At 53.7% G+C, this 27,500-nt stretch overlaps 1 protein-coding gene across 1 annotated transcript in view; it reads right to left on the bottom strand.

Annotated features, from left to right (window-relative positions):
* Positions 1 to 21,080, bottom strand: part of LOC140458976 (D(2)-like dopamine receptor) — a 25,534-nt gene extending 4,454 nt beyond the window's left edge. The window contains 7 exon segments of the mRNA XM_072553714.1: positions 1,771 to 2,110; positions 4,958 to 5,044; positions 6,305 to 6,504; positions 8,964 to 9,103; positions 10,518 to 10,627; positions 20,836 to 20,961; positions 20,963 to 21,080. Coding sequence (XP_072409815.1) covers positions 1,771 to 2,110; positions 4,958 to 5,044; positions 6,305 to 6,504; positions 8,964 to 9,103; positions 10,518 to 10,627; positions 20,836 to 20,961; positions 20,963 to 21,064 — 1,105 coding nt within the window. The 5' untranslated portion in view covers positions 21,065 to 21,080.
* Positions 21,081 to 27,500: the final 6,420 nt, after the last annotated feature.

Below are 27,500 nucleotides of genomic sequence, written 5' to 3'. Positions count from 1 at the left end.
ACACACACACACACATGCTCACACATACTCATACACACACACATATACACACTCACACACATATACGCGCACACACACACACACACACACACACACAATGGTGCTCACTGTGCACTTCATTCCCAGGTCAGTGCTCCTGGCGACTGGCCCCTTTGCCAATTGCAGGGATGGGAGCTCAGTTCCTTGCTAATGTTTACCCTCCATCTACATATCAAACAGGGTGACTCCAGAATGATGTTCTCCGATTGTCCTAGCTCCTCGTTGCACCGTTGTCCGAGCTCCTTCTGATTAAGCGTGACATCACCGATTGTTCTAGAACATTCAGGCTCGTTTTAACTTTGGGACTTGTTCTCGATCATTGTGTCCCCTTGGAAACCAGCGGTTAATCTACCTCGTTGTGGAAACCATGGGACCTGGCCTGTTGTTCCAGATCACAGTGAGACATTGTACATTTATTTACAATTGGAAAAATTTTGTCGCCCAGTGTTTTCCCAGATCATGGTGAGAACAGGAAATGCATTATAAGGTCATAGGTCATTGTGACTCAGTACATTATACTTCTAGATCATTGTGGGACCCTATTGTTCTGGACAACTGTGGCATGATGGAATATGAGCATGTTCTAGACCATTGTGATTCAAGCCTAGAGTTAAAGCTCACCATGAATCCTTCCATCTTCACCTCCTATTTGAGAACACCAAAATGTACTGTGACTGGATAGCACTTGGTCTGTTGTTCTGGAACAACTCAGGGTCATGAACCTTGGTCTGTTGTCCAAGGAAAACCAAGGGTCATGAACTTTAGTATTGTTCTAGAATAAATTGTGGTCATGTATTTTGGTCTATTGTTTTTGAATAACTCAGGATCACGCACATTGGTCTATGTTCTAGAGTAACTCGGGTCATGAACCTTGGTCTATGTTCTAGAGCAACTCGGGTCATGAACCTTGGTCTATTGTTCGAGAACAACTCAGGTCGCGAACCTTGGTCTTTTGTTCGAGAACAACTCGGGTCATGAACCTTGGTCTATTGTTCTAGAACAACTCGGGTCGTGAACCTTGGTCTATTGTTCTAGATCATCACAGCGCCATGCAAGACAGCCCATTTGTCTAACTAATTAGAACAAACTAGTCTATAGCCGATTGTTGTTCATCTCCGTGAGGTTGGGTCAGTTAGTAAATCATTCCAGGTCATTGTGAATATTTATCAAGGTTATTGTGAGGTCTATCAATCTCGATCACGGTGATTTGATGATTGCAGACGATAATTTGAGATAGTTGTAAGATCACAGAGGCCAGGCTACAGTTCCGGATCATCGTGTTACCATCAGACTCCGGATTCTCCAGACCATCGTGAGTCAAACTCGCTCCACATCTTGCTCAAGATCATTGGGAATGGCGGAAATTTAGTCTGTTGTTTCGTCGCCATTGTAACCCCAGGAATGCAGCTGATTGGTCGAGATCATTACAACAATGTGACCTATTGTTCTAGAATCTTCCAGAAACTTGGTACTTGGCCTGTTGTTCTAGATTGTCACACAAGCGTTTGTACCTGATCATTGTCACAACTCAATCTTAAAGATTTAGGTCATTGTAAGACGAAGTGAATTGGTTTATAGTTCTGGATAATCATGACTTGAATTGCAGCCTGTTCTTCCAGATAATTGTGAGAACACGGTTATAAATATCCCGATGACTCAGGGCATCATACCCCACTGTTCTAGGTCACTATGGTGACTCTCGAATTCAGTCCTAGATCGTTCTAGACTCACCTAAGACAATCGCCAACATCTGCGTTGCCTTCTTCTCCTTCTGGTGGGACACCTTGCTCCTTGATGCTGCCCTGACGGCTGGGGCCTGTTCCTCATCCATGACCCTCCGCACCACCAAGGTGTCGCCCCTGAAGAAACTCCCCGGGCCATCCCATTCAGGAGCCCGGGACACTTCAACGGAGGACGGCGCCTCCCACTTCCCAGCCGTCAGGCCGGAGCCAGAGGCGATGGCGCACTGCGAAGCCGAGGGAGTTCCCGCCGGCCTGGGCTTCCCGGGCTCCTCTCTGTGGTGGGCCCTCTCAGCTCCTTCCTGTCCTGCCGTCGCTTCCCGCACCAGCGTCTAGGATTTTCCCAGAAGGAACAGAAAAGAGGGGAGGTCAACAGCCGGAACACCGAGCCAAGAAGGGGACAAGGACGAAGGAAAAATCTGTTTGGTGTGTCACGGCTGCAGTATGTGGGAGCTCCTGGGCAACAGCACAAGCACATCAGCAGGAAGGGTTTGGTCAGAGGCTTGGTGTCGGAGGTTGAGGCACGGCAATGGAGCAGGGTGGGCTTGGGGTGGGGAGGAAAACCCTCCACAACAGGAGGGATAGGGTTTTCCTATTGGATCGGTACTCACGGACGAGAGAGGGTCACCGCCAACTGAGGAAGGTATGGAGACCCAGAGGGCAGAAACGTCCCCAGCCCCTCCAAGTGTCCGATAAATCTGCGGTTCACACGCTCTGTTTGGATAGACAGAGAAACTTTAGGGGAGGTGTACAAACTGAGGGGGGGGGGGAATGGGCCCATTTTGACCGATAGCAAACTCAATAAGACACAAATGAGTAGAAGGCAGAGGGGCTAGCTTTTCAGACTGGAGGCCTGTGACCAGTAGAGTGCCACAAGGATCGGCGCTGGGCCCTCTACTTTTTGTCATTTATATAAATGATTTGGATGTGAACATAGGAAGTCCAGTTAGTAAGTTTGTAGATGACACCAAAATTGGAGGTGTAGTGGACAGCGAAGAGGGTTACCTCAGATTACAACAGGATCTGGACCAGATGGGCCAATGGGCTGAGAGGTGGCAGATGGAGTTTAATTCAGATAAATGTGAGGTGCTGCATTTTGGGAAAGCAAATCTTAGCAGGACTTATACACTTAATGGTAAGGTCCTGGGGAATGTTGCTGAACAAAGAGACCTTGGAGTGCAGGTTCATAGCTCCTTGAAAGTGGAGTCACAGGTAGATAGGATAGTGAAGAAGATGTTTGGTATGCTTTCCTTTATTGGTCAGAGTATTGAGTACAGGAGTTGGGAGGTCATGTTGCGGCTGTACAGGACATTGGTTAGGGGCCACTGTTGGAATATTGTGTACAATTCTGGTCTCCTTCCTATCGGAAAGATGTTGTGAAACTTGAAAGGGTTCAGAAAAGATTTCCAAGGATGTTGCCAGGGTTGGAGGGTCTGAGCTACAGGGAGAGGCTGAACAGGCTGGGGCTGTTTTCCCTGGAGCGTCGGAGGCTGAGGGGTGACCTTATAGAGGTTTACAAAATTATGAGGGGCATGGATAGGATAAATAGACAAAGTCTTTACCCTGGGGTCGGGGAGTCCAGAACTAGAGGGGCATAGGTTTAGGGTGAGAGGGGAAAGCTATAAAAGAGACCGAAGGGGCAACGTTTTCACCCAGAGGGTGGTACGTGTATGGAATGAGCTGCCAGAGGATGTGGTGGAAGCTGGTACAATTACAACATTTAAGAGGCATTTGGATGGGTATATGAATAGGAAGGGTTTGGAGGGATATGGGCCAAGTGCTGGCAAATCGGACTGGATTAGGTTGGGATATCTGGGTCAGCATGGAGGGGTTGGAGCGAAGGGTCTGTTTCAGTGCTGTACATCTCTATGACTTGAAGATGTGACCAGGGGGTGGACAAGGGGAGGGGTATAATCATCAAAATGGCCGATGGTTAAATCTTCCCCTTTCAGTTGTTTGTTTTGCCCTCGCTCAGGCATCTGAGGTCAGGGCTTAGGATCGGATGAGCAGACTCCCTTCGTTGGCAGGATGGATGGGTTCGGAGGGAACATGGATTGCTTTACTGGGAAACCTGAGGATGACACAATCCCTTCATGTCAGGGAGGATCAGCTCTGAGAGCCAAGGCCTAGATCAGGGGCCTGAGGGGTGGGGGGAGGGCGGAGGGGGGCAAGATGGAGGAACAGGAGTAGAAACTTCCGGAGGCTGAGGCAAAGACGGCCATTCCGTGAGAGACAGAGGAGGCCAGAACCTTCCGAAAAGGAATTCTGAAGAAACAGAGGGAGTTCTGGGGATCTAGTGAGAGAATTGCCTCGCTCATGTCTCTCAAAGAGCATCAAGGTGGGATTGCAACGATCGATGTTAATGTGCCGCGGGCCTCAGAGTCATCCCAACGACGACAGGACAAAATAGAGATGCAGTGAGTCCCCAAATCCAGGCAGGATAAAGGACAGGGAAGGGCTCATCATCGGTGAGCCGGGGAGGAGGTGGGGTTGGTGGGATTTCAATATCATGTTTGTGATTGGGCAGGTAATCAGGAAGTAACCCAGAAATGTTCACCAATGGGAAGGGAGATGGTGACAGAGCTGACACGCCCACACCCCCCCTCCCCCCACCCCCCCAGTGTCTTTACCGCCATTGGGATTGTATCCAATGAGAGTGAATGGGAAGGGGGTTGATCCATTGGGATTGTGGGCAATGGGAGGGATTGGGAAGGGTTATGATCCATTGGGAGTGAATGGGAAAGGTGTTTGATCCATTGGGATTGTGTGCAATGGGAGGGATTGGGAAGGGGGTTGATCCATTGGGATTGTGTCTAATGGCATTGAATGGGAACCAGGTTGTTCCATTGGGATTGTGTCAATGGGAATGAATGGGAAGGAGGTTAATCCATTGGGATTGTGCGCAGTGGGAATGAATGGGAAGGGGGTTGTTCCATTGGGATTTTGTGCGGTGGGAGTGAATGGGAAATGGGGTTAATCCACTGGGATTCTGTGTGGTTGGAATGAATGGGAAGGGGGTTGATCCATTGGGGTCGTGTGCGGTGCGAGTGAATGGGAAAGGTTGTCGGATGCAGTGAAATGACTGGGACATCAGGAATTTAGGAATTTGGACAGGTCCAATTAGGTGGGAAGGTGACTGTGAGCCGAGAGGGGCCAGAACTCTCCAAACCCAATCTTACCAATTTCTGTTTGTTCACACTCGTGTTCGCATGAGGCTGGACCATTAAATTGCAAAGTTTAACATCTTCAGGGTATGCACACTTATTCTGAAATGAAACAAAACCAGCAGAAATCTCCTCACAATGTGTGGGCACAAAAAAAGGGACCGACAAAAATAATTAAAATTGGCATTTACAAAATCGAGGTTCACAACTCTACCTGACTGACCCCATCAAACCCTCCCAGGACAGGGACAGCACGGGATTAGATACTGAGTAAAGCTCCCTCTACACTGTCCCCCCATCAAACCCTCCCAGGACAGGGACAGCACGGGGTTAGATACAGAGTAAAGCTCTCTCTACACTGTCCTCCCCATCAAACATTCCCAGGACAGGGACAGCACGGGGTTAGATACAGAGTAAAGCTCCCTCTACACTGTCTCCCATCAAACACCCCCAGGACAGGGACAGCACGGGGTTAGATACAGAGTAAAGCTCCCTCTACACTGTCTCCCATCAAACACCCCCAGGACAGGGACAGCACGGGGTTAGATACGGAGTAAAGCTCCCTCTACACTGTCCCCCATCAAACACTCCCAGGACAGGGGCAGCACGGGGTTAGATACAGAGTAAAGCTCCCTCTACACTGTCTCCCATCAAACACCCCCAGGACAGGGACAGCACGGGGTTAGATACAGAGTAAAGCTCCCTCTACACTGTCCCCATCAAACACTCCCAGGACAGGGACAGTACGGGGTTAGATACAGAGTAAAGCTCCCTCTACACTATCCCCCCCATTAAACCCTCCCAGGACAGGGACAGCACGGGGTTAGATACAGAGTAAAGCTCCCTCTACACTATCCCCCATCAAACACTCCCAGGACAGGGACAGCACGGGGTTAGATACAGAGTAAAGCTCCCTCTACACTATCCCCCCCCATTAAACCCTCCCAGGACAGGGACAGCACGGGGTTAGATACAGAGTAAAGCTCCCTCTACACTATCCCCCCCATTAAACCCTCCCAGGACAGGGTAGAGCAGGAGATTCATTCTGACCAATATCCAGCCCTGTATAAATCCCCTCCATCTGGCTCCTCCCTGGAATCCAGGGCCGGAAACGAATCCATGGGGATGGGGAAACGGCTCCGATAGGGAACAGACGCACGCCGCTGGGAGCCCGTGTCAAATGGGGTCCTTGCCCCCAGTCCCACAGGGAGGGTGTGGGGGCAGGATTTACCCTCCCTGTGTCTGGAGGGGGCTAGGTGAAAGCCCCGCACCCTCCCCCCCTCCCCCTCCCCCTCCCCCTCCCCCCAAACCCCTCAGTCCCTGTGCCCATTGCTAGCTCCTTCCTGCCCACGCTGGGCCTACCTTGCTACGTGCCTGGGCCTCCTGTTCCGGAGCAGCGTGTATCCTCTTCACTGCCACCCGTCTCCTCCTCCGTCTCAGCACGGCGTAGATCTGGACGTAAACCAGCAGGGTCACGATGAAGGGAGCGTAGAAGGAGACGATAGAGGAGTACAAGACGAAGGAAGGGTTGACGATGACGCAGACTGTCTCATCGCCTTTCTCTGTCAGGGGAGAAGGTGCGTTTTACAAACCTCTGTGTTAGGGTGACCTTATAGAGGTTTATAAAACCATGAGGGACATGGATAGGGTAAATAGACAAGGTCTTTTCCCTGGGGTGGGGGAGTCCAGAACTAGAGGGGCATAGGTTTAGGGTGAGAGGGGAAAGATGTAAAAGAGACCTAAGGGGCAACTTTTTCACCCAGAGGGTGGTACGTGTATGGAATGAGCTGCCAGAGGATGTGGTGGAGGCTGGTACAATGACAACATTTAAGGGGCATTTGGATGGGTATATGAATAGGAAGGGTTTGGAGGGATATGGCAAAAGTGGGTACTGCAGATGCTGGAGATTAGAGTCAAGATTAGTGTGGTGCTGGAAAAGCACAGCAGGTCAGGAAGCATCCGAGGAGCAGGAAAATCAATGTTTCGGGCAAAAGTCCTTCAGGAAAGATGAAGGGATACGGGCAAAGTGCTGGCAAATAGGACTAGGTTGGGTTGGGATATTTGGACGGGTTGGACCGAAGGGTCTGTTTCCGTGCTGTACCTCTCTCTGACTCGAAGATGTGACCAGGGGGTGGACTGGGGGGAGGGGTAATCATCAAAATGGCCGACGGTGCAACCTTCCCCTTTCAGTCGTTTTTGTTTGCCCTCGCTCGGACGTCTGGGGGTTTAGTGTTTCATCCTTCACACGGACATCGATCCCCCAATCTCAGCCTGGCCATGGGAAGGTGGTGGTGAGCTACTGGTGTTGGAGGTCACACAGCGGTCTCCCTGCTTCTCCCACAATGCTGTTGGGGAACGACGTGGCCTAGCTACTGAGAGGGACAATCGAACAGGCCGAGGGGTCACGTCTCTCTGACAGACCGGGGGGGGGGGGGTCAACGGGAGGTAAGCCCGGCCCTGACCTGACCTGACCTGACCTGACCTGACCTGACCTGACCTGACGAATTCCGAAAGGGGCTTTCAATCAGGTCGATGTGGGGAAGATGTTTCCGATTGTCAGGGAGTTTGGGTGGTGGAGCGGGGGGAGCAGAGGTTGTAGGCGCTGGAGGCAGACAACAGCAAGGGGGCATTCCAAGACATCCGACGGGAAATTCAGGAGGAACATCTTTCCCCAGGGGAGGGGGGGGCGGGGGAAGGTTGTGGGACTCGCTCCCACAGGGAGTGGGGGGGGGAATGTGGGACTGACTCCCACAGGGAGTGGGGGGGGAATGTGGGACTGACTCCCACAGGGAGTGGGGGGAGAATGTGGGACTGACTCCCACAGGGAGTGGGGGGGAAATGTGGGACTGACTCCCACAGGATCTGGGGGGGGATATGTGGGTCCCACTCCCACAGGGAGTGGGGGGAGAATGTGAGACTGACTCCCACAGGGAGTGGGGGGGAATGTGGGACTGACTCCCACAGGGAGTGGGGAGGGAATGTGGGACTGACTCCCACAGGGAGTGGGGGGGGGAAATGTGGGACTGACTCCCACAGGGAGTGGGGGGGTGGGGAATGTGGGACTCGCTCCCACAGAGAGTGGGGGGGGTGGGGAATATGGGACTCGCTCCCACAGAGAGTAGGGGGGGGAGGAAATGTGGGACTGACTCCCACAAGGAGTGGGGGGGTGGGGAATGTGGGACTCGCTCCCACAGGGAGTGGGGGGGGGTGGGGAATTAATATCGAAGGGGGAAGCTGGATAAACACACAAGGGAGAATTGATATCCAAAGGTCCTACCAATGCTGGCGATCTGGATCAGTAACAGCAGGTACTGAAGAGACACAGGAGCAGCGCTATAACGCCCTTGTCAGACCGCAGTTGGAGTAGTGTGTGCTGTTTTGGCTGGCACTATTCCAGAAGGAAGCCGTAGAGAGAGCGGGGAGTAGGTTCACCAGGACGTTGCCAGGTCGCTGTGAGGAAATATTAAAAAGACCAGGATTGTTTTCACTGGAAGGATGGCGGCTGGAGAGGAGACCTGATAGAGGGCTAAAACATTATGAGAGGCACAGACAGGGTGGGATAGTCAGAGGCTTTCTCCCAGGGTCAAAGTTTCAATTACAAGGGGACACAGGTTCAAGGTGAGAGAAGGAGGTTTAAGGAGATGTACGAGGGAAGTCTTTCACACAGAGAGTGGTAGGCACCGGGAATACACTGCCAGAAGGGGGGGGGGGGGGGGAAGTCGGCACATTGGAGACATTGAAAAGTTATCTGGATGAGTACAGGAATAGGGAGGGAATAGAGGGATACGGACTGAATGAGGGCAGAGGGTTTGTTTTTTAGTTTAATGAGGGCATGAGGATCAGCACAGACTTGGAGGGCCGAAGGGCCTGTTCCTGCGCTGTACGTCTCTTTGGTTCTTTCTGTCTGGTGGTGTCCGTAGTGAGAGCAGTGACCCTCTGTCAGGGACGGGGCTGCTCAGGGAACAACTGTACCCACCCCACACCCCACAAGCCCACAAGCCCACACGCCCACACGCCTTACCCGGATGGTTCTTCAGCCCGAAGAGGAGTGGGCAGGAGATGGCGAAGGACAGCGCCCAGACCATCGTGATCATCAGAGTGACCCTCCGCTTGGAACTGTACCGTGTGTTATAGAGCATCGGCATGGCAACAGCCATGTACCTGTGAGGGGGAGAGGGTGGGGAAGGATACTGAACAGGTTAGAGCTGACCAGGTCGGCATGGGCGTCTCGCGGTTCCAAAATGGCCGACAGATGAAGCCGAGGGAGGTGGTTTCGATGGGCCGAATGGCCTACTCCAGCCCCCATCGTTCACGGAGCCATGGTAACCAATGGTATTGGGGACGTGGTCAATGGGAAACAGGTCCATTGCTCAAGCACAGATGGTGACAAGGGAAATGGGACAGGAGGAGGCTGTTTGACCCTTCAATCAGCAGGGCCCTCAGAGGGGCACAGATTGCAGAGGGAAGAAGTATGGGAAAGCCCTTTCTCCTGATCCTCTCAAGACCCCCTGGCCCAGAAGGAGGTAACTCTTCCTTGCCCAATGCACACCCACACCCTCAACAGCAATCCCAACCTCATGCAGCCCCTCAGCCCCCTTTCCCCAACTGTTCCCTTACCAAGCCACCCAAAGACTGCCCACGAACTAGATTCCTGCTTGGATCTTTAAGAGACAGACACACACACTCAAACACTCAAACACGAGACACACACACACACACACACACACTCAAACACTCAAACACGAGACACACACACACAGAGTTACACACACACTCAAAATGAGAGACACACACACACACTCAAACACCAGACACACGCACGCACACACACACACACACATATACACACTGGTGTGGGTTTGGAATCACGTGTAGGCCCAGACTGGGTAAGGATGGCATATTTCCCTTCCCTTTCTATGACACTGGCTTGTGGCGAGATTCCCACAATGCTCCTGTCTCCTATTTTGACTGTAGAGCTTCCCCCTACCTCCACCCAGCCCCCCCCCCAGAGCAGTCGCTCTGTCTCAGGGATAGCACTCAGACAGGGAGACCTGTGAGATCAGACTCCGGATCCAGGTAGGCCTCAACACCCGGCCCAGCCTGACCCGCGATGGGCCGAAGGTGAACACACTGCCGCCCAGGCCCAGTGGGGAAAGACCACTCCTGCCGCAGTTAAACGGGGGGTCTGTTCAGTTCGCCCACCCTCCCACTGCCTCCAACATAATCCTGTGTGAGTCGGAAAGGCCATGGGTTTATTTGTTGGACAGAGTTGGAGAGCATTTCTCCCAAATACTACCATACAGAAGCGGACTGCTTCAGTGACTGTGTGTTTATGTAAAGGGAGTCTTACAAATAAAGAATGATGTTGAAATAAAAGAAAGGGGAGCATGGTCCAACCTCACCCTCACACTCACACTCACACACACACACTCACACACTCACACTCACGCGCGCACATGCAACAGGAAGGAGAGGACAGAGGGGTGCTGCCCAAGTCCCCACTCGACAGCCTGTTTCTTGTCCCGGCAAGGCCATCGGAAAACACACTCCCTCCGCCCCGGCCCCTCAGCGTTACCTGTCGATGCTGATCGCGCACAGGTTCAGAATGCTGGCCGTACAGAACATTACATCGAGCGTCACAAAGATGTCACAGTGAACCCAACCGAACCGCCACTCGCCAACGACCTGCGAAGAGAACGGAGCGGAAAGTGGGGCACAGATCGAGGGGACACCCTGCCTCCCCATCCCCCCCCCCCCCCCCCCACCCCACACTCCGTCGCACCTCCAACCCACAAGGCCCTCGAGGCAGACTGCAAACTCCTCCCCACAATTAACTCCGGGTCCACACTGACACATGAACTCGTCCTCCCCCCACTCACAGACTCAGGGGTGACCTGTCCTAACGACTCCATGTGGGCCCCGGTGTTAAAAATCACTTTTGCAAACTCCATGGGAGATCGCAACAGATCAAAGGCACTGGAGAAACCAGGCAGGAGACATAGAAGCTTGAACAGGCGCATCAGATTGAGGAACAGCTTCTTCCCAGCCGTTATTAGACTGATGAGTGGACTCTCTCGGTTCAGATAATGCTGACCTTGTCAATGTTGATCCCACCCAGCGCACCTCCTGTGAGGTGTTACCTGTGGCCTCTAAGTTTTTCTCACCCTACCATCTGCCTGTCCATGCTGGCTATGGATCTTCCTGCACTGGTCACAAACAAAGCTTTTCACTGTACTGAGGTACACATGACAATAAATCACATCGAAAGGATAAAATTGCTGTCTCTTTCTTTCGATGCGACATGTAATTTATTTCTACACATTGATTTTTTAAAAATTAAATCATATCAGTAAATGATTGACTCACGAAATGAAGTCTAGACAGCTTCATATAACATAAAAAATACTTGAAGTGAACGATTTAATCTGCCTTTCGTGGTGGCTCAGTGGTTAGCACTGCTGCCTCTCAGCGCCAGGGAACTGGGTTTGATGCTAACCCTCGGGTGACTGTCTGTGTGGAGTTTGCACATTCTCCCCATGTCTGTGTGGGTTTGCTCCGGGTGCTCCGGTTTCCTCCCACAGTCCAAAAATGTGAAGGTCAGGGTGGATTGGCCATGCTAAATTGCCCCATAGTGCCCAGGGATGTGTAGGTTAGGGTGGATTGGCCATGCTAAATTGTCCCATAGTGCCCAGGAATGTGCAGGTTAGGGTGGATTGGCCATGCTAAATTGTCCCATAGTGCCCAGGGATGTGCAGGTTAGGGTGGATTGGCCATGGGAAATTGTCCCATAGTGCCCAGGGATGTGCAGGTTAGGGTTGATGGGCCATGCTAAATAGTCCCATAGTGTCCAGGGAGTGCAGTTTAGGGTGGATTGACCATGGGAAATTGTCCCATAGTGTCCAGGGATGTGCAGGTTAGGGTGGATTGGCCATGCTACATTGTCCCATAGTGTCCAGGGATGTGTAGGTTAGGGTGGATTGGCCATGCTAAATTGTCCCATAGTGTCCAGGGATGTGTAGGTTAGGGTGGATTGGCCATGCTAAATTGTCCCATAGTGCCCAGGGATGTGCAAGTTAGGGTGGATTGGCCATGCTAAATTGTCCCATGGTGCCCAGGGATGTGTAGGTTAGGGTGGATTGGCCTTGCTAAATTGTCCCATAGTGCCCAGGGATGTGCAGGTTAGGGTGGATTGGCCATGCTAAACTGTCCCATAGTGCCCAGGGATGTGTAGGTTAGGGTGGATTGGCCTTGCTAAATTATCCCATGGTGCCCAGGGATGTGTAGGTTAGGGTGGATTGGCCATGCTAAATTATCCCATGGTGCCCAGGGATGTGTAGGTTAGGGTGGATTGGCCATGCTAAATTGTCCCATAGTGTCCAGGGATGTGAAGGTTAGGGTGATTTGGCCATGCTAAATTGTCCCATAGTGCCCAGGGATGTACAGGTTAGGGTGGATTGGCCATGCTAAATTGTCCCATAGTGCCCAGGGATGTACAGGTTAGGGTGGATTGGCCATGCTAAATTGTCCCATAGTGCCCAGGGATGTGTAGGTTAGGGTGGATTGGCCATGTCAAATTGTCCCATAGTGTCCAGGGATGTGTAGGTTAGGGTGGATTGGTCATGCTAAATTGTCCCATAGTGCCCAGGGATGTGTAGGTTAGGGTGGATTGGTCATGCTAAATTGTCCCATAGTGCCCAGGGATGTGCAGGTTAGGGTGGATTGGCCATGCTAAATTGTCCCATAGTGCTCTGGGATGTGCAGGTTAGGGTGGATTGGCCATGCTAAATTGTCCCATAGTGCCCAGGGATGTGCAGGTTAGGGTGGATTGGCCATGCTTAATTGTCCCATAGTGCCCAGGGATGTGCAGGTTAGGGTGATTTGGCCATGCTAAATTGTCCCATGGTGCCCAGGGATGTGTAGGTTAGGGTGGATTGGCCATGCTAAATTGTCCCATAGTGTCCAGGGATGTGTAGGTTAGGGTGATTTGGCCATGCTAAATTGTCCCATAGTGCCCAGGGATGTGTAGGTTAGGGTCGATTGGCCATGCTAAATTGTCCCATAGTGCCCAGGGATGTGCAGGTTAGGGTGGATTGGCCATGCTAAATTGTCCCATAGTGTCCAGGGATGTGTAGGTTAGGGTGATTTGGCCATGCTAAATTGTCCCATAGTGCCCAGGGATGTGCAGGTTAGGGTGGATTGGCCATGCTAAATTGTCCCATAGTGTCCAGGGATGTGTACGTTAGGGTCGATTGGCCATGCTAAATTGTCACATGGTGCCCAGGGATGTGTAGGTTAGGGTGGATTGGCCATGCTAAATTGTCCCATAGTGTCCAGGGATGTGTAGGTTAGGGTCGATTGGCCATGCTAAATTGTCCCATGGTGCCCAGGGATGTGTAGGTTAGGGTGGATTGGCCATGCTAAATTGTCCCATAGTGCCCAGGGATGTGCAGGTTAGGGTGGATTGGCCATGCTAAATTGTCCCATAGTGTCCAGGGATGTGTAGGTTAGGGTGATTTGGCCATGCTAAATTGTCCCATAGTGCCCAGGGATGTGCAGGTTAGGGTGGATTGGCCATGCTAAATTGTCCCATAGTGCCCAGGGATGTATAGGTTAGGGTGGATTGGCCGTGCTAAATTGTCCCATAGTGTCCAGGGATGTGTAGGTTAGGGTGGATTGGCCATGCTAAATTGTCACATAGTGTCCAGGGATGTGTAGGTTAGGGTGGATTGGTCATGCTAAATTGTCCCATAGTGCCCAGGGATGTGTAGGTTAGGGTGGATTGGCCATGCTAAATTGTCCCATAGTGTCCAGGGATGTGTAGGTTAGGGTCGATTGGCCATGCTAAATTGTCCCATGGTGCCCAGGGATGTGTAGGTTAGGGTGGATTGGCCATGCTAAATTGTCCCATAGTGCCCAGGGATGTGTAGGTTAGGGTCGATTGGCCATGCTAAATTGTCCCATGGTGCCCAGGGATGTGTAGGTTAGGGTGGATTGGCCATGCTAAATTGTCACATAGTGTCCAGGGATGTGTAGGTTAGGGTGATTTGGCCATGCTAAATTGTCCCATTGTGCCCAGGGATGTGCAGGTTAGGGTGGATTGGCCATGCTAAATTGTCCCATAGTGTCCAGGGATGTGTAGGTTAGGGTGATTTGGCCATGCTAAATTGTCCCATAGTGCCCAGGGATGTGCAGGTTAGGGTGGATTGGCCATGCTAAATTGTCCCATAGTGCCCAGGGATGTATAGGTTAGGGTGGATTGGCCGTGCTAAATTGTCCCATAGTGTCCAGGGATGTGTAGGTTAGGGTGATTTGGCCATGCTAAATTGTCCCATAGTGCCCAGGGATGTGCAGGTTAGGGTGGATTGGCCATGCTAAATTGTCCCATAGTGTCCAGGGATGTGTAGGTTAGGGTGGATTGGTCATGCTAAATTGTCCCATAGTGCCCAGGGATGTGTAGGTTAGGGTGGATTGGTCATGCTAAATTGTCCCATAGTGCCCAGGGATGTGTAGGTTAGGGTGGATTGGTCATGCTAAATTGTCCCATAGTGCCCAGGGATGTGTAGGTTAGGGTGGATTGGCCAAGGGAAATGCAGGGTTACAGGGATAGGGTCGAGGGATGGGCCTGGATGTGATGTGCTTCAGAGGGTTGGTGTGGACTCAATGGGCTGAATGGCCTGTTTCCGTGTGACACAGATTCTGGCCCATGTCCCAGTCGTGTTGTGACAGTCTTCTGTTGAGAAACTAACACTTCTGTCTGCACCTGACATGAATCAGACATTGAGAATATTGCTCGTCACTGCCTTACTTGTGGCTGTGAGATCTTTATTGTAAACCACATAAAACTCAAAAATTGTATTTCGGGTCATTCTAAGATGGAGAGTCTACCGAGAGATTAAACTGTCATTGACAGTCGAGATAATGAGGAATACAAATTAACTTGACAAGGGGCTGCAGAAGTAACTCAGAGCCAGTTTTATTTCCAATATCACTAACTTAGTTCCAGATCGAATTGTGTGGGAACAGTGTGGTTAGAACACAAGCGAAGTCATTACACAGCATCAATGAGCCCGCTGTTGACGATAAGGGATAAATATTTGATCATTTCTGCACCGACAGATACATATCTCTGACGACTCCTTCCTCCATTTGATGTGGGAATGAGGATTTGGGAATGAGTGTGGATAACGGAGTCGGGGGGCGGGGGGGGGGGGTGTGGCCGGAGGTTGGAGGGGGGTCAAAGAATATCTCCAACACCACCTGATGGCCATCTTGGTGTGGTTACAAGCTGGGGAAGGGGAATGGGGGTGTAGGCTAGGCCTGTCCCCACTGGAGTTCAGAAGAACAGTTGGTGACCCTGTAGACCAAAGAACAAAGAAAATGTACAGCCCAGGAACAGGCCCTTCGGCCCTCCAGGCCTGAACCGATCCAAATCTACTGTCTAAACCTGTCGGGCAATTCCTAAGGATCTGTATCCCTCTGCTCCCCACCTACCCATGCATCTGTCCAGATGCATCTTAAATGAACCTACCATGCCTGTCTCTACCACCTCTGCTGGCAACGTGTTCCAAACGCCCACCACCCTCTGTGTGAAGCACGTGTATCCCCCTTAAAGCTACCACCTCTCCCTTTGAAAGCATGACCTCTCGCTATTGAATCCTTCAGCCTGGGAAAACCCTTGCTCTATCCAGAGTATGGGAGTAGAGTATGGGAGCTGGAGTAGGCCCCTCCATCCTGTTCACCCACTCAAAGTGATCGCCCATCCCAGTCCCCCTGCATCCCAAAGAACTATCCCTAACTCCTCCTGGAAACCATTCCAAGCTCTCTTCCCCACATCCCATTTCTGATGAAGGGCTCCTGCCCGGAACGTTGATTTTCCTGCTCCGCGGATGCTGCCTGACCTGCTGAGTTTTTCCAGCGCCGCTCTAACCTTGATTCCTCTGGGAGTCAGCCAATCCCACAGGATCCCGTACGCTGAACCCTGTGTGATCGCCCCTTCCCTGAGCTTCCCCTGCTCACTGGGAACAGCCTTTCCCGAGCCTGTTCTACCCGGTCCTAGTCGAACATTACAATCCTCTCCCTTCAGGACTCCAGTGAGTACGAACCAAACCGATTTCAACTCCCCCCTCAAACGTCAGTCCTGCCGTCACAATAGACAATAGACAATAGACAATAGGTGCAGGAGTAGACCATTCAGCCCTTCGAGCCTGCACCGCCATTCAATATGATCATGGCTGATCATTCCCAATCAGTATCCTGTTCCTGCCTTATCTCCATAACCCTTGATTCCACTATCTTTGAGAGCTCTATCCAACTCTTTCTTAAATCAATCCAGAGACTGGGCCTCCACTGCCCTCTGGGACAGAGCATTCCACACAGCCACCACTCTCTGGGTGAAGAAGTTTCTCCTCATCTCTGTCCTAAATGGTCTACCCCGTATTTTTAAGCTGTGTCCTCTGGTTCGGCACTCACCCATCAGCGGAAACATGTTTCCTGCCTCCAAAGTGTCCAATCTTTCATAATCCTATACGTTTCAATCAGATCCCCTCTCAGTCTTCTAAACTCAAGGGTATACAAGCCCAGTCGCTCCAGTCTTTCAGTGTAAGGTAATCCCGCCATTCCAGGAATTGACCTCATGAACCTACACTGCACTCCCTCAATAGCCAGAATGTCTTTCCTCAAATTTGGAGACCAGAACTGCACACAGTACTCCAGGTGTGGTCTCACCAGGGCCCTGTACAGCTGCAGAAGAACCTCTTTACTTCTATACTCAATCCCTCTTGTTATAAAGGCCAGCATGCTATTAGCCTTCTTCACTACCTGCTGTACCTGCATGCTTGCCTTCATTGACTGGTGGACAAGAACACCCAGATCACGTGGGGAATCGGTTTGGTGAGCTTTCCCTGCAGTCTCTCTCCCACCGCCAGCACGTCCTTCCCCAGATGTTGCAGCTGTACAGGGTGCTGCCGAGGCCACACCTGGAATACTGTGTGCCGTTTCGGTCTCCTCACTCGAGACGGAAGGGGCTGGAGGGGGGTGCACAGGAGGTTCACTGGGTTGATTGTGCGGTGCCGGAAAAGCACGGCAGCATCCGAGGAGCAGGAGAATCGACGTTTCGGGAATAGGCCCTTATCAGGAATCAGCATCTGCAGGCCTCACTTTCTCCTCACTGGGTTGGATCCGGGAGTTGAGGGGGTTTGGCTTATGAGGAGAGACAGATTAGACTGGGATTATATTCATTGCAGTTCAGCAGAATGAGGGGGTATCTTATAGAAACATATAAAATGGGGGGTGGCTCAGTGGTTAGCACTGCTGCCTCACAGCACCAGGGTCCCAGGTTCGATTCCAGCCTCACTCAGGCGACTGACTGTGTGGAGTTTGCACATTCTCCCCGTGTCTGCGTGGGTTTCCTCCGGGTGCTCCGGTTTCCTCCCACAGTCCAAAGATGTTCCGGCCAGGTGAATTGGCCATGCTAAATTGCCTACAGTGATAGGGGCATTCGTCAGAGGGAAATGGGTCTGGGTGGGTTGCTCTTCGGAGGGTCGGTGTGGACTGGTTGGGCCGAAGGGCCAACTGTAGGGAATCTAATCTAAAATTACGAAGGGGATGGATAAGATAGAAGCAGGGAGGATGTTTCCACAGGCAGGCGAAACTAGGACAAGAGGACACAGCCCCAAGATTAGAGGGAGCAGATTTGGGACTGAATTGAGAAGGAATTTCTTCACCCAGAGAATTGTGAATCTGTGGAATTCCCTGCCCAGGGAAGTAGTTGAAACTACTTCAGTAAACGTTTTGAAAACTGAGGTAGGTTTTTGTTTTGAACAACAAAGGAATTAGGGGTTACGGTGAGGGGGGGATGGGTAAGTGGAGTTGTGCCCGTGAAAAGATCGGCCGGGATCTTATCGGCCGGTGGGGCAGGATCAAAGGGCCAGACGGCCAACTCCTGCTCCCAGGTTCTTATTAAAAAACGTAGTGAAGGAGACCTCCCCAAACTGCAGATACAATCCGCCCGGGAAGTGGGTCTCCCCATGGCTCCCGTACAATCCCCGATCTCCTGAATCAGACTCGGAAGATCCCGAGAGCTTGCAATGGACTGGATGCTGGGAGGACTGAGACTGGAATTGGGGGCGTTGAGGGGGAGACCCTGGATACAATTCCGAAATGAGATTAGATTAGATTACTTGCAGTGTGGAAACAGGCCCTTCGGCCCAACAAGTCCACACTGACCCTCTGAAGAGTAACCCACCCATACCCCTACATTTACCCTTTCACCTAACAATACGGGACAATTTAGCATGGCCAATTCACCTAACTTGCACATCTTTGGACTGTGGGAGGAAACCGGAGCACCCGGAGGAAACCCACGCAGACACGGGGAGAACGTGCAAACTCCACACAGTCAGTCGCCTGAGGCTGGAATCGAACCTGTGTCCCTGGCGCTGGGAGGCAGCAGTGCTAACCACTGAGCCACAGATGTCTACCGTCTCATAAGGAAGGGAGCTCTCACAGAGTCCGACAGCACAGAAACAGACCCTTCGGCCCAACCAGTCCATGCCGACCCCAATCCCAAACTAAAGTAGTCCCAGCTGCCTGCTCCTGGCCCACCTCCCTCCAACCCTTTTCCTGTTCATGTTCTTATCCAAATGTCTTTTAAACGTTGTAGCTGCCCCCCCACACCCCCCACTTCATCAGGAGTGGTCATTCCACACCCTCTGTGTAAAACATTTGCCCCTCATGTCTCTTTTACATGTCTCACCTTAAAAAACAGTGTGCCCTCTCTCTCGGGAACAGGCACCCTCCATTCACCCTAACTCTTCGCCTCCTTATTTTATAGCTCTCTGCCAGGTTTGCTTCTCAGCTTCCTGCGCTCCAGTGGAAAATGTCCTGGCCTATCCCGCCTCTCCTTAAATCTCAAACCCTCCCATTCCAGACGACGATAGAGTGGGAAGCCAGAGTCCTTTTCCCAGAGTGCAAACGTCTATCACGAGGGGCCGTAACTTTCAGGTGATTGGAGGAAGGTTTCGGGGAGACGTCAGAGGGAGGTTCTTTACACAGAGAGTGGTGGGTGCACTGCCAACGGTGGGAGTACAGTCAGAGACATTAGGGACATTTAAGCGACTCTTGGATAGTCACATGTGAAGGGTCTGTAGGTTAGTCTGATCTTAGAGTAGGATAAAAGGCCAGCACAATAGCAAGGGCTGAAGGGCCTGTACTGTGCTGGACTGTTCTATGTTCTACATCCTGGTAAACCTCTTCCGAACCCTCTCCAGTTTAATAATATCCTTCCTAAAACAGGAGGACCAGAACTGGACACAGTACTCCAGCAGAAGCCTCACCAACATCCTGTACAACCCCCTCACAAAAGGTCCTTAAACTCACTCATGAGAAGATAGAGTCGGTGAGTGGGAATGCAGCAGAGGGAGATAGTCTCGGAGGTAGGTGGCCAGGGGGATATGTCAGGAATAACAGGAAGTGTGCAGGATCAGTGGGACATTGGTGTGCACATCATCTAGTCACTTAAGGCATGAGGGTAGGGAGATAAAAGTGGTTCATTACTGGGTATATGTTCTCTAGAGTGTTGAAGAATGGCATGTTCAACCATACAAACTATATGACATGGGTACAGAGTGTATCATCTACAAGATTCACTAAAGATCCTCAGGCAGCACCTTCCAAACCCACAGCCACTTCCATCTGGAAGGACAAGGGGCAGCAGCTACATGGGAACACCACCCCCTCTGCAAGTTCCCCTCCCCTCACCATCCCGACTTGGAAATATATCGGCCGTTCCTTCCTGGGTCAGAATCCTGGAATTCCCTCCCTCAGGGACATTGTGGGTCAACCCTACAGCACATGGACTGCAAGAAGGCAGCACACCCCCACCTTCTCGGGGCAGGGGGGGGGTGGCAACTAGGGACGGGGCGATAAATGATGAGCCTCATCCAGTGACGTCCCCACGTCCCACAAATGAATAAGAAGAACTGCCAGCAACGGTTGGGGAGTGAACAAATGTTTAAAACTAAAGCTGCATTGTTAGTGCTAGAAACACTCAGAAAGGAAGAAGGTTCCAAGGGAATAAAGCAAATTCATGTCTCGGTCCACTGACTGGCCTGAGGTCAAGGGTGAAACCCTGCCTGAGAGTCAAGATGGCGGAATTGTTTCCAGCTTCTCCAATGTACAGATGGTCAGGCCAGGAGGAGAGAATTTGGGGCCTTTTCTATTGGGTGACTGGTTGGGGGTCTTAGAACCTTTCCAGAACCTTCCACCAACCCCCAGCCCAGGAATAACCCTGACGCACAAGGTCAGTACTGAGCTGGCCCTAGACCTTTCCAGAACCTTCCGCTAACCCTGGCCCGGGATCGCTGACCCATAAGCAGGGCCCAGTCCTTTCCGGAACCTTCCGCCAAACATCAGCCCAGGAGTTGCTGAAGCACGAGGTCAGTACTGAGTCGGGCCCCAGACCTTTCCAGAACCTTCTGCCAATGCCGGCCCAGGAATCGCTGACCCACAAAGTCAGTCTTGAGTCGGCCCCTGACCTTTCCAGAACCTTCCGCCAAGCCTGGCCCAGGGAGCGCCGACCCACGAGGTCAGCACCGAGCAGGCCCTAGACCTTTCCAGAACCTTCCACCAACCCCAGTGCGGCGACTGCTGGCCCGTGAGGTCGGTGCTCGAGAAGGCCCTAGACCTTTCTGGAACCTTCTGCTGACCCTGGCCCAGGAATCGCTGACCCACGAGGTCAGCACCAAGTGGGCCCCAGACATTTCCAGAGCCTTCCGCCAACCTGGGCGCAGTGATCGCTGCCCCCCCCCCGCCGAGGTCAGTCCTGAGCAGGCCCCAGACCTTGCCGGAACCTTCCGCCGACCCCAGCCCAAGGGTTGAGAAGTGGGTGGCATTACCTCGAGGTAGACGACCCAGGGCATGACCAGGGTGGCCACCAGCAGATCCGCCACTGCCAAGCTGACGATGAGGTAGTTGGTGGTGGTCTGCAGTGCTCTCTCCCGTGACACCGCCAAGCACACCAGCCACGTTGCCGAAAACCACAGTGAAGATCAGGAGACTGAGCAGCGCCGCGTAGTAATTGTAACGGGGCCTGCACTGATCGACGGTCCCATTGGTCCACCCCATCAGCTCCGAGTCGTTCAGGGCCGCCATGTTCAGGGCCGCCATGACCGTGACCTCTGACCTCCCCCTTGTGACCTGCGGATTGGAAGGAAGGAGGACACAATTGACCAAAAAGAACCGAGTTGTTGGGGGGGGTGCAGAGGGAACCTTATAACCCGACGGGTGACGGAACATGTGGGTGAGGAAGGCATCTCGGGATGCTTTTCTTCAGCAGGAGAGGCTTAGCTGAACGCAAGGCGAGGAATGTTCCGGAAACAGGAGGCGCCAGAGAAACTCACCAGCACCTGTGGAGAGGGAAGCAGAGGCAGTTCTGAGGAAGGCTCACTCGACCCGAAACATCAACTCTGATTCTCTCCATGGACCTGCCGTGTTTTCCCGGCATTTTCCGTTTCTGAAGGAGGGTCACCTGGATGCGAAACCTTAACTCCCCTTGAATTTTAGTGGGATCTTCCTGGGCACGCTTTTTGGCACCTCCACCGCCGCCACTTTTTTTAAAAAAAGATTCCCTACATTGTGGAAACCAGCCCTTCAGTCCAACCCTCCGAAGAGTAACCCACCCAGACCCATTTCCCCTCTGACTAATGCACCTAACGCTACGGGCAATTTAACACAGCTAGTTCACACTGACCTGCACATCTTTGGACTGTGGGAGGAAACCGGAGCAAACCCACACAGACACGGGGAGAATGTGCAAACTCCACACACACACACACACACAGTCACCCGAGGGTGGAATCGAACCGGGGATCCTGGTGCTGTGGAGGCAGCAGTGCTACCCACTGAGACACCCTGACACCCTAGACTTGGCCCATCACAACAACCCAGAAGCGATATCTCCCCTTTACAGAGGGGCAGTTGGACACAAGAGTCTAAAATTCACTCCCAAACCATCAAAACGCTCCCTCTTCCTTTAACCGAGTTGGCCTTTGTACAATATAATGAAATATAACGCTTACTAGAGGTGCACGATTGGAAGTTAAACAGGAACACGACCTAATTGATGCAAGCCAACTGCCTCAAAAAAGAACTGGATTAGATTACTTACAGTGTGGAAACAGGCCCTTCGGCCCAACAAGTCCACACCGACCCACACCTCTACATTCACCCCTTCACCTAACACTGCAGGCAATTATAGCCTGGCCGATTCACCCTAACCTGCACATATGTGGCTTGTGGGAGGAAACCCACTCAGACACGGGGAGAATGTGCAGACCCCACACACAGAGAGTCGCCGAGGTGGAATTGAACCCGGGTCTCTGGCGCTGTGAGGCAGCAATGTGCCACCGTGCCGCCCAGGGATTGAGGTAAAGTCAACGGAGGTAAATCAGACATTGTTCACGGACCATTTGCTATCTGTGGCCAGTTCATACAAGACCCAGCACTTCCAACGCCTCAAGAAATTCATCCAAACCGAGTGAACAGCACCCTCACTCGTTCCTCAAGTATCGTTAACTCACTCATTGAGAACCTGTTGGCTCACATACAAATTTATCCAACACACAGTGACTTTAGGGAGTCTGATAAGTCACCCCCCCCACACCTCCCCTCCCCCCCCACCCACCTCCCTCCCCGCTCCCCCCCACCTCCCCTCCCCGCTCCCCCCCACCTCCCTCCCCGCCCCCCCCCTCCCCACCTCCCCTCCCCACCCCCCTCCCTCCCCTCCCCGCCCCCCCCCTCCCCACCCTCCCCTCCCCGCTCCCCCCCACCTCCCCTCCCGCTCCCCCCCCCATCTCCCCTCCCCCGCCTCCCCCACCTCCCCTCCTCGCCCCCCTCCCCACCTCCCCTCCCCGCTCCCCCCCACCTCCCCTCCCCGCTCCCCCCCCATCTCCCCTCCCCGCCTCCCCACCTCCCCTCCTCGCCCCCCTCCCCACCTCCCCTCCCCGCTCCCCCCCTCACCTCCCCTCCCGCCTCCCCCACCTCCCCTCCCCGCCCCCCCCCCGCACCCCCATCTCCCCTCCCCGCTCCCCCCCCACCCTCCCCTCCCCGCTCCCCCCCCCCATCTCCCCTCCCCGCTCCCCCCCCACCTCCCCCTCCCCGCTCCCCCCCTCACCTCCCCTCCCCGCCCCCCTCCCCACCTCCCCTCCCCGCTCCCCCCCCTCACCTCCCCTCCCCACCCCCCCTCCCCATCTCCCTCCCCGCCCCCCCTCCCCCCCCCCTCCCCGCACCCCCCCATCTCCCCTCCCCGCCCCCCCCCCCTCACCTCGCCTCCCCCCCCCCCATCTCCCCTTCCCCCCCCCCCCCCCCCCCCACCTCAGTCCTGGCCTCATCTTTTGTAATTTGATTATTTCCCTTTGCACCTTTTTCCAGACCCTCCACCTTTTTCACACGGTCGCGGGGTGGGGGGGGGTTTGGGGTGGGGGGGGTGGGGGGTTGGGGTGGGGGGGGTGGGGGGGTTCTGGCTCTGCGCTCTCTCGCCAGCCACGGCCGGGTTTTCTCAGCTCAGACCCTCCCACTGGGGTAAACACCCGAGGATGCCGGCTTTCTGTCGCGAGAACGGAAACTGCTTGGAGAAACTCAGCAGGTCTCTCTGGGGAGAAAGCAGGGTAATCGGCCATTTCGGGGGGGCCGGGACCTTTCTTCGGACTGAATGAGGGAGATGGCAACGCCGAAGGGCTAACTCTGAAAAGACCTTGTCTATTTACCCTATCCATGCCCCTCATGATTTTATAAACCTCTATAAGGTCACCCCTCAGCCTCCGACGCTCCAGGGAAAACAGCCCAGCCTGTTCAGCCTCTCCCTGTAGCTCGAACCCTCCAACCCTGGCAGCGTCCTCGCAAATCTCTTCTGCACCCTTTCAACATCCTTCCTATCGCAGGGAGGCCAGAGCTGACGCAGTCTGTGGTCGGTCGGTCTCCAGACTTGGTCTGGACTCCCCACAGACCACTCCGTCCACACCCCACCACTCCCCCCGACCTCTGCCCTGATGCAGTTTGACTGGGGATCATGGCGATCCGGAGCCGACTGAGCCGGAATGCTGAAAGATTCCGTCTCCTAGGGCCTGAGGGTTCAGTACCCGTGGGGAGAGACCAGATCCGTGCACGGGCTCCTCAATGAACCAAGCCCTTCCCTGGATTTGTTTCCTGGGAATTAGTGCCGGTGGCTCCGCGTTACATCCGATGCTCCGATCTCCTTCTCTACGGGATTTGCAACATCTGACGTCGAACCGACAGGGCTCGTGTGGTAGTGACCCTACCTCCCAGCCAGGGGACCCGGGTCCAAAAACCCACGTGCTCCAGAGATTGCGTGCTAACACCTCTGAGTAGCTCTTATTTCGGAAAATATCTAGCTGCAAGCGTCAGGAGCCCAGTGTTGAGGGAACCCCTGAGCTCTGTTGTTCGATGAGATGTGGCTGACTTAACTGTCGCCTTGTCTCCCACACCGTCCCCTCAGAACCCTTCGACACCCTCTCGCAAGTCCATTAACGCTGCTTTAAAAATACTCCGAGAACTGGCACTAATCTCTGAGATAGGAATTCTCACCCCCGCCTCCCCAGTTTGAAGTGGGAACCTCTTTGTGGTTAGAGTCCCCTCATTCTAGCCCCTTCCACAAGTGCGTCGCCTTCTCAGCCTCTTGTGTCCCTCAGAATTCATTCAGCTAAACTCCAAATTAATCTTGCCCCTTAGATGCAGCGTCCCCCTCACATCCACCCCATCGTCATGTTATCCCAGAGAGAACTGCGCTCAACGTAAATGTGCCCTTTCTGAAGTGAGCGCAAAACAGGACATGGTTCTCTCACTGCAGACTTAACAATACCTTCTCCATCTGTGGGGACGCATCCTGACGTTTATATTCCCTGCGGTAAATCGACAATCCACTTCCGAATCACTTGCTGGGCATGCTTACTAACACTTGGTCGCGCACTCACCTTCAGAATAAATCCATTCCTGTATCTGTCCCCCTCTCTGTCTCCGCAGCACCCACACAGGAGGGAGAGATAGGTTTGCTCACTTGAAGCTGCTGTCAGCACAGACTCTCTCTCTCTCTCTGTCACAGACACTGACTTTCCTCAGCTGCATCCCTCGCTTTCTCGATAGCGAGACACGTCAGCCAATCACGAACACTGCCAAAGACCAGGAATCCACTTCCTGAGCAAACCATTGACTGTCTGGGGAGGGGGGTCTGGGGAGGAGAGGGTTCCCCAGTCGATGGGCCCCACATCCATCACTCGCCTCTTAGCAACAGGTAAAGGGATTCAGAAGAAATTGATGCACAGTCACAATTGATCAAGGAGCGATTATATTAAATTCACTGGCTCTTCCAACTCGCAGTGTCTCTTAGCTGCTCTCTTATTAAGCTCTGGGTGTTCCTGTTAAGAAATAATGTCACCAATTCTAGTTATCAATTCATGTTTTCATTTTAGACACAGATTCTCAGAGGGTAACCAGGTGCACTGAATGTAAGAGCTGGAAAAGGCCAGTCAGCCCCTCCAACTGCCCTGCTGTCCAATTCTTTATTCACTCAGACTGCTGTTACTGAGTATCGGTGGGGGGAGGGAGGGGATGGTACACACTGCTGTTACTGAGTGTCGGTGGGGGGAGGGAGGGGATGGTACACACTGCTGTTACTGAGGGTCGGTGGAGGGAGGGAGGGGATGGTACACACTGCTGTTACTGAGGGTCGGTGGAGGGAGGGAGGGGATGGTACACACTGCTGTTACTGAGGGTCGGTGGGGGGAGGGAGGGGATGGTACACACTGCTGTTACTGAGGGTCGGTGGGGGAGGAGGGGATGGTACACACTGCTGTTACTGAGTGTCGGTGGGTGGGGAGGGAGGGGATGGTACACACTGCTGTTACTGAGTGTCGGTGGGTGGGGAGGGAGGGGATGGTACACACTGCTGTTACTGAGTGTCGGTGGGGGAGGGAGGGGATGGTACACATTGCTGTTACTGAGGGTCGGTGGGGGAGGGAGGGGATGGTACACACTGCTGTTACTGAGGGTCGGTGGGGGAGGGAGGGGATGGTACACACTGCTGTTACTGAGCGTCGGTGGGGGGAGGGAGGGGATGGTACACACTGCTGTTACTGAGGGTCGGTGGGGGGAGGGAGGGGATGGTACACACTGCTGTTACTGAGGGTCGGTGGGGGGTGGGAGGGGATGGTACACACTGCTGTTACAGAGGGTCGGTGGGGGGAGGGAGGGGATGGTACACACTGCTGTTACTGAGTGTCGGTGGGGGGGAGGGAGGGGATGGTACACACTGCTGTTACTGAGGGTCGGTGGGGGGAGGGAGGGGATGGTACACACTGCTGTTACTGAGGGTCGGTGGGGGGGAGGGAGGGGATGGTACACACTGCTGTTACTGAGGGTCGGTGGGGGGAGGGAGGGGATGGTACACACTGCTGTTACTGAGGGTCGGTGGGGGGGAGGGAGGGGATGGTACACACTGCTGTTACTGAGTGTCGGTGGGGGGGGAGGGAGGGGATGGTACACACTGCTGTTACTGAGGTCGGTGGGGGAGGGAGGGGATGGTACACACTGCTGTTACTGAGGGTCGGTGGGGGGAGGGAGGAGATGGTACACACTGCTGTTACTGAGGGTCGGTGGGGGGAGGGAGGGGATTGTACACACTGCTGTTACTGAGTGTCGGTGGGGGGAGGGAGGGGATGGTACACACTGCTGTTACTGAGGGTCGGTGGGGGATGGAGGGGATGGTACACACTGCTGTTACTGAGCGTCGGTGGGGGGAGGGAGGGGATGGTACACACTGCTGTTACTGAGCGTCGGTGGGGGGAGGGGAGGGGATGGTACACACTGCTGTTACTGAGGGTCAGTGGGGGGAGGGAGGGGATGGTACACACTGCTGTTACTGAGGGTCGGTGGGGGGAGGGAGGGGATGGTACACACTGCTGTTACTGAGGGTCGGTGGGGGGGGAGGGAGGGGATGGTACACACTGCTGTTACTGAGTGTCGGTGGGGGGAGGGAGGGGATGGTACACACTGCTGTTACTGAGGGTCGGTGGGGGGAGGAGAGGATGGTACACCCTGCTGTTACTGAGCGTCGGTGGGGGGGAGGGAGGGGATGGTACACACTGCTGTTACTGAGCGTCGGTGGGGGGAGGGAGGGGATGGTACACACTGCTGTTACTGAGAGTCGGTGGGGGGAGGGAGGGGATGGTACACACTGCTGTTACTGAGCGTCGGTGGGGGGAGGGAGGGGATGGTACACACTGCTGTTACTGGAGGGTCGGTGGGGGGGAGGGAGGAATGGTACACACTGCTGTTACTGAGGGTCGGTGGGGGGGAGGGAGGGGATGGTACACACTGCTGTTACAGAGGGTGGGTGGGGGGGAGGGAGGTGATGGTACACACTGCTGTTACTGAGTGTCGGTGGGGGATGGAGGGGATGGTACACACTGCTGTTTACTGAGGGTCGGTGGGGGGAGGGAGGGGATGGTACACACTGCTGTTACTGAGGGTCGGTGGGGGGAGGGAGGGG

Source organism: Chiloscyllium punctatum, chromosome 34 (assembly GCF_047496795.1).
Source record: "Chiloscyllium punctatum isolate Juve2018m chromosome 34, sChiPun1.3, whole genome shotgun sequence".
NCBI classification, from domain to species: domain Eukaryota; kingdom Metazoa; phylum Chordata; class Chondrichthyes; order Orectolobiformes; family Hemiscylliidae; genus Chiloscyllium; species Chiloscyllium punctatum.
Note: the sequence above shows the minus strand (reverse complement) of the source record. Positions and strands in the feature narration are given on the sequence as shown.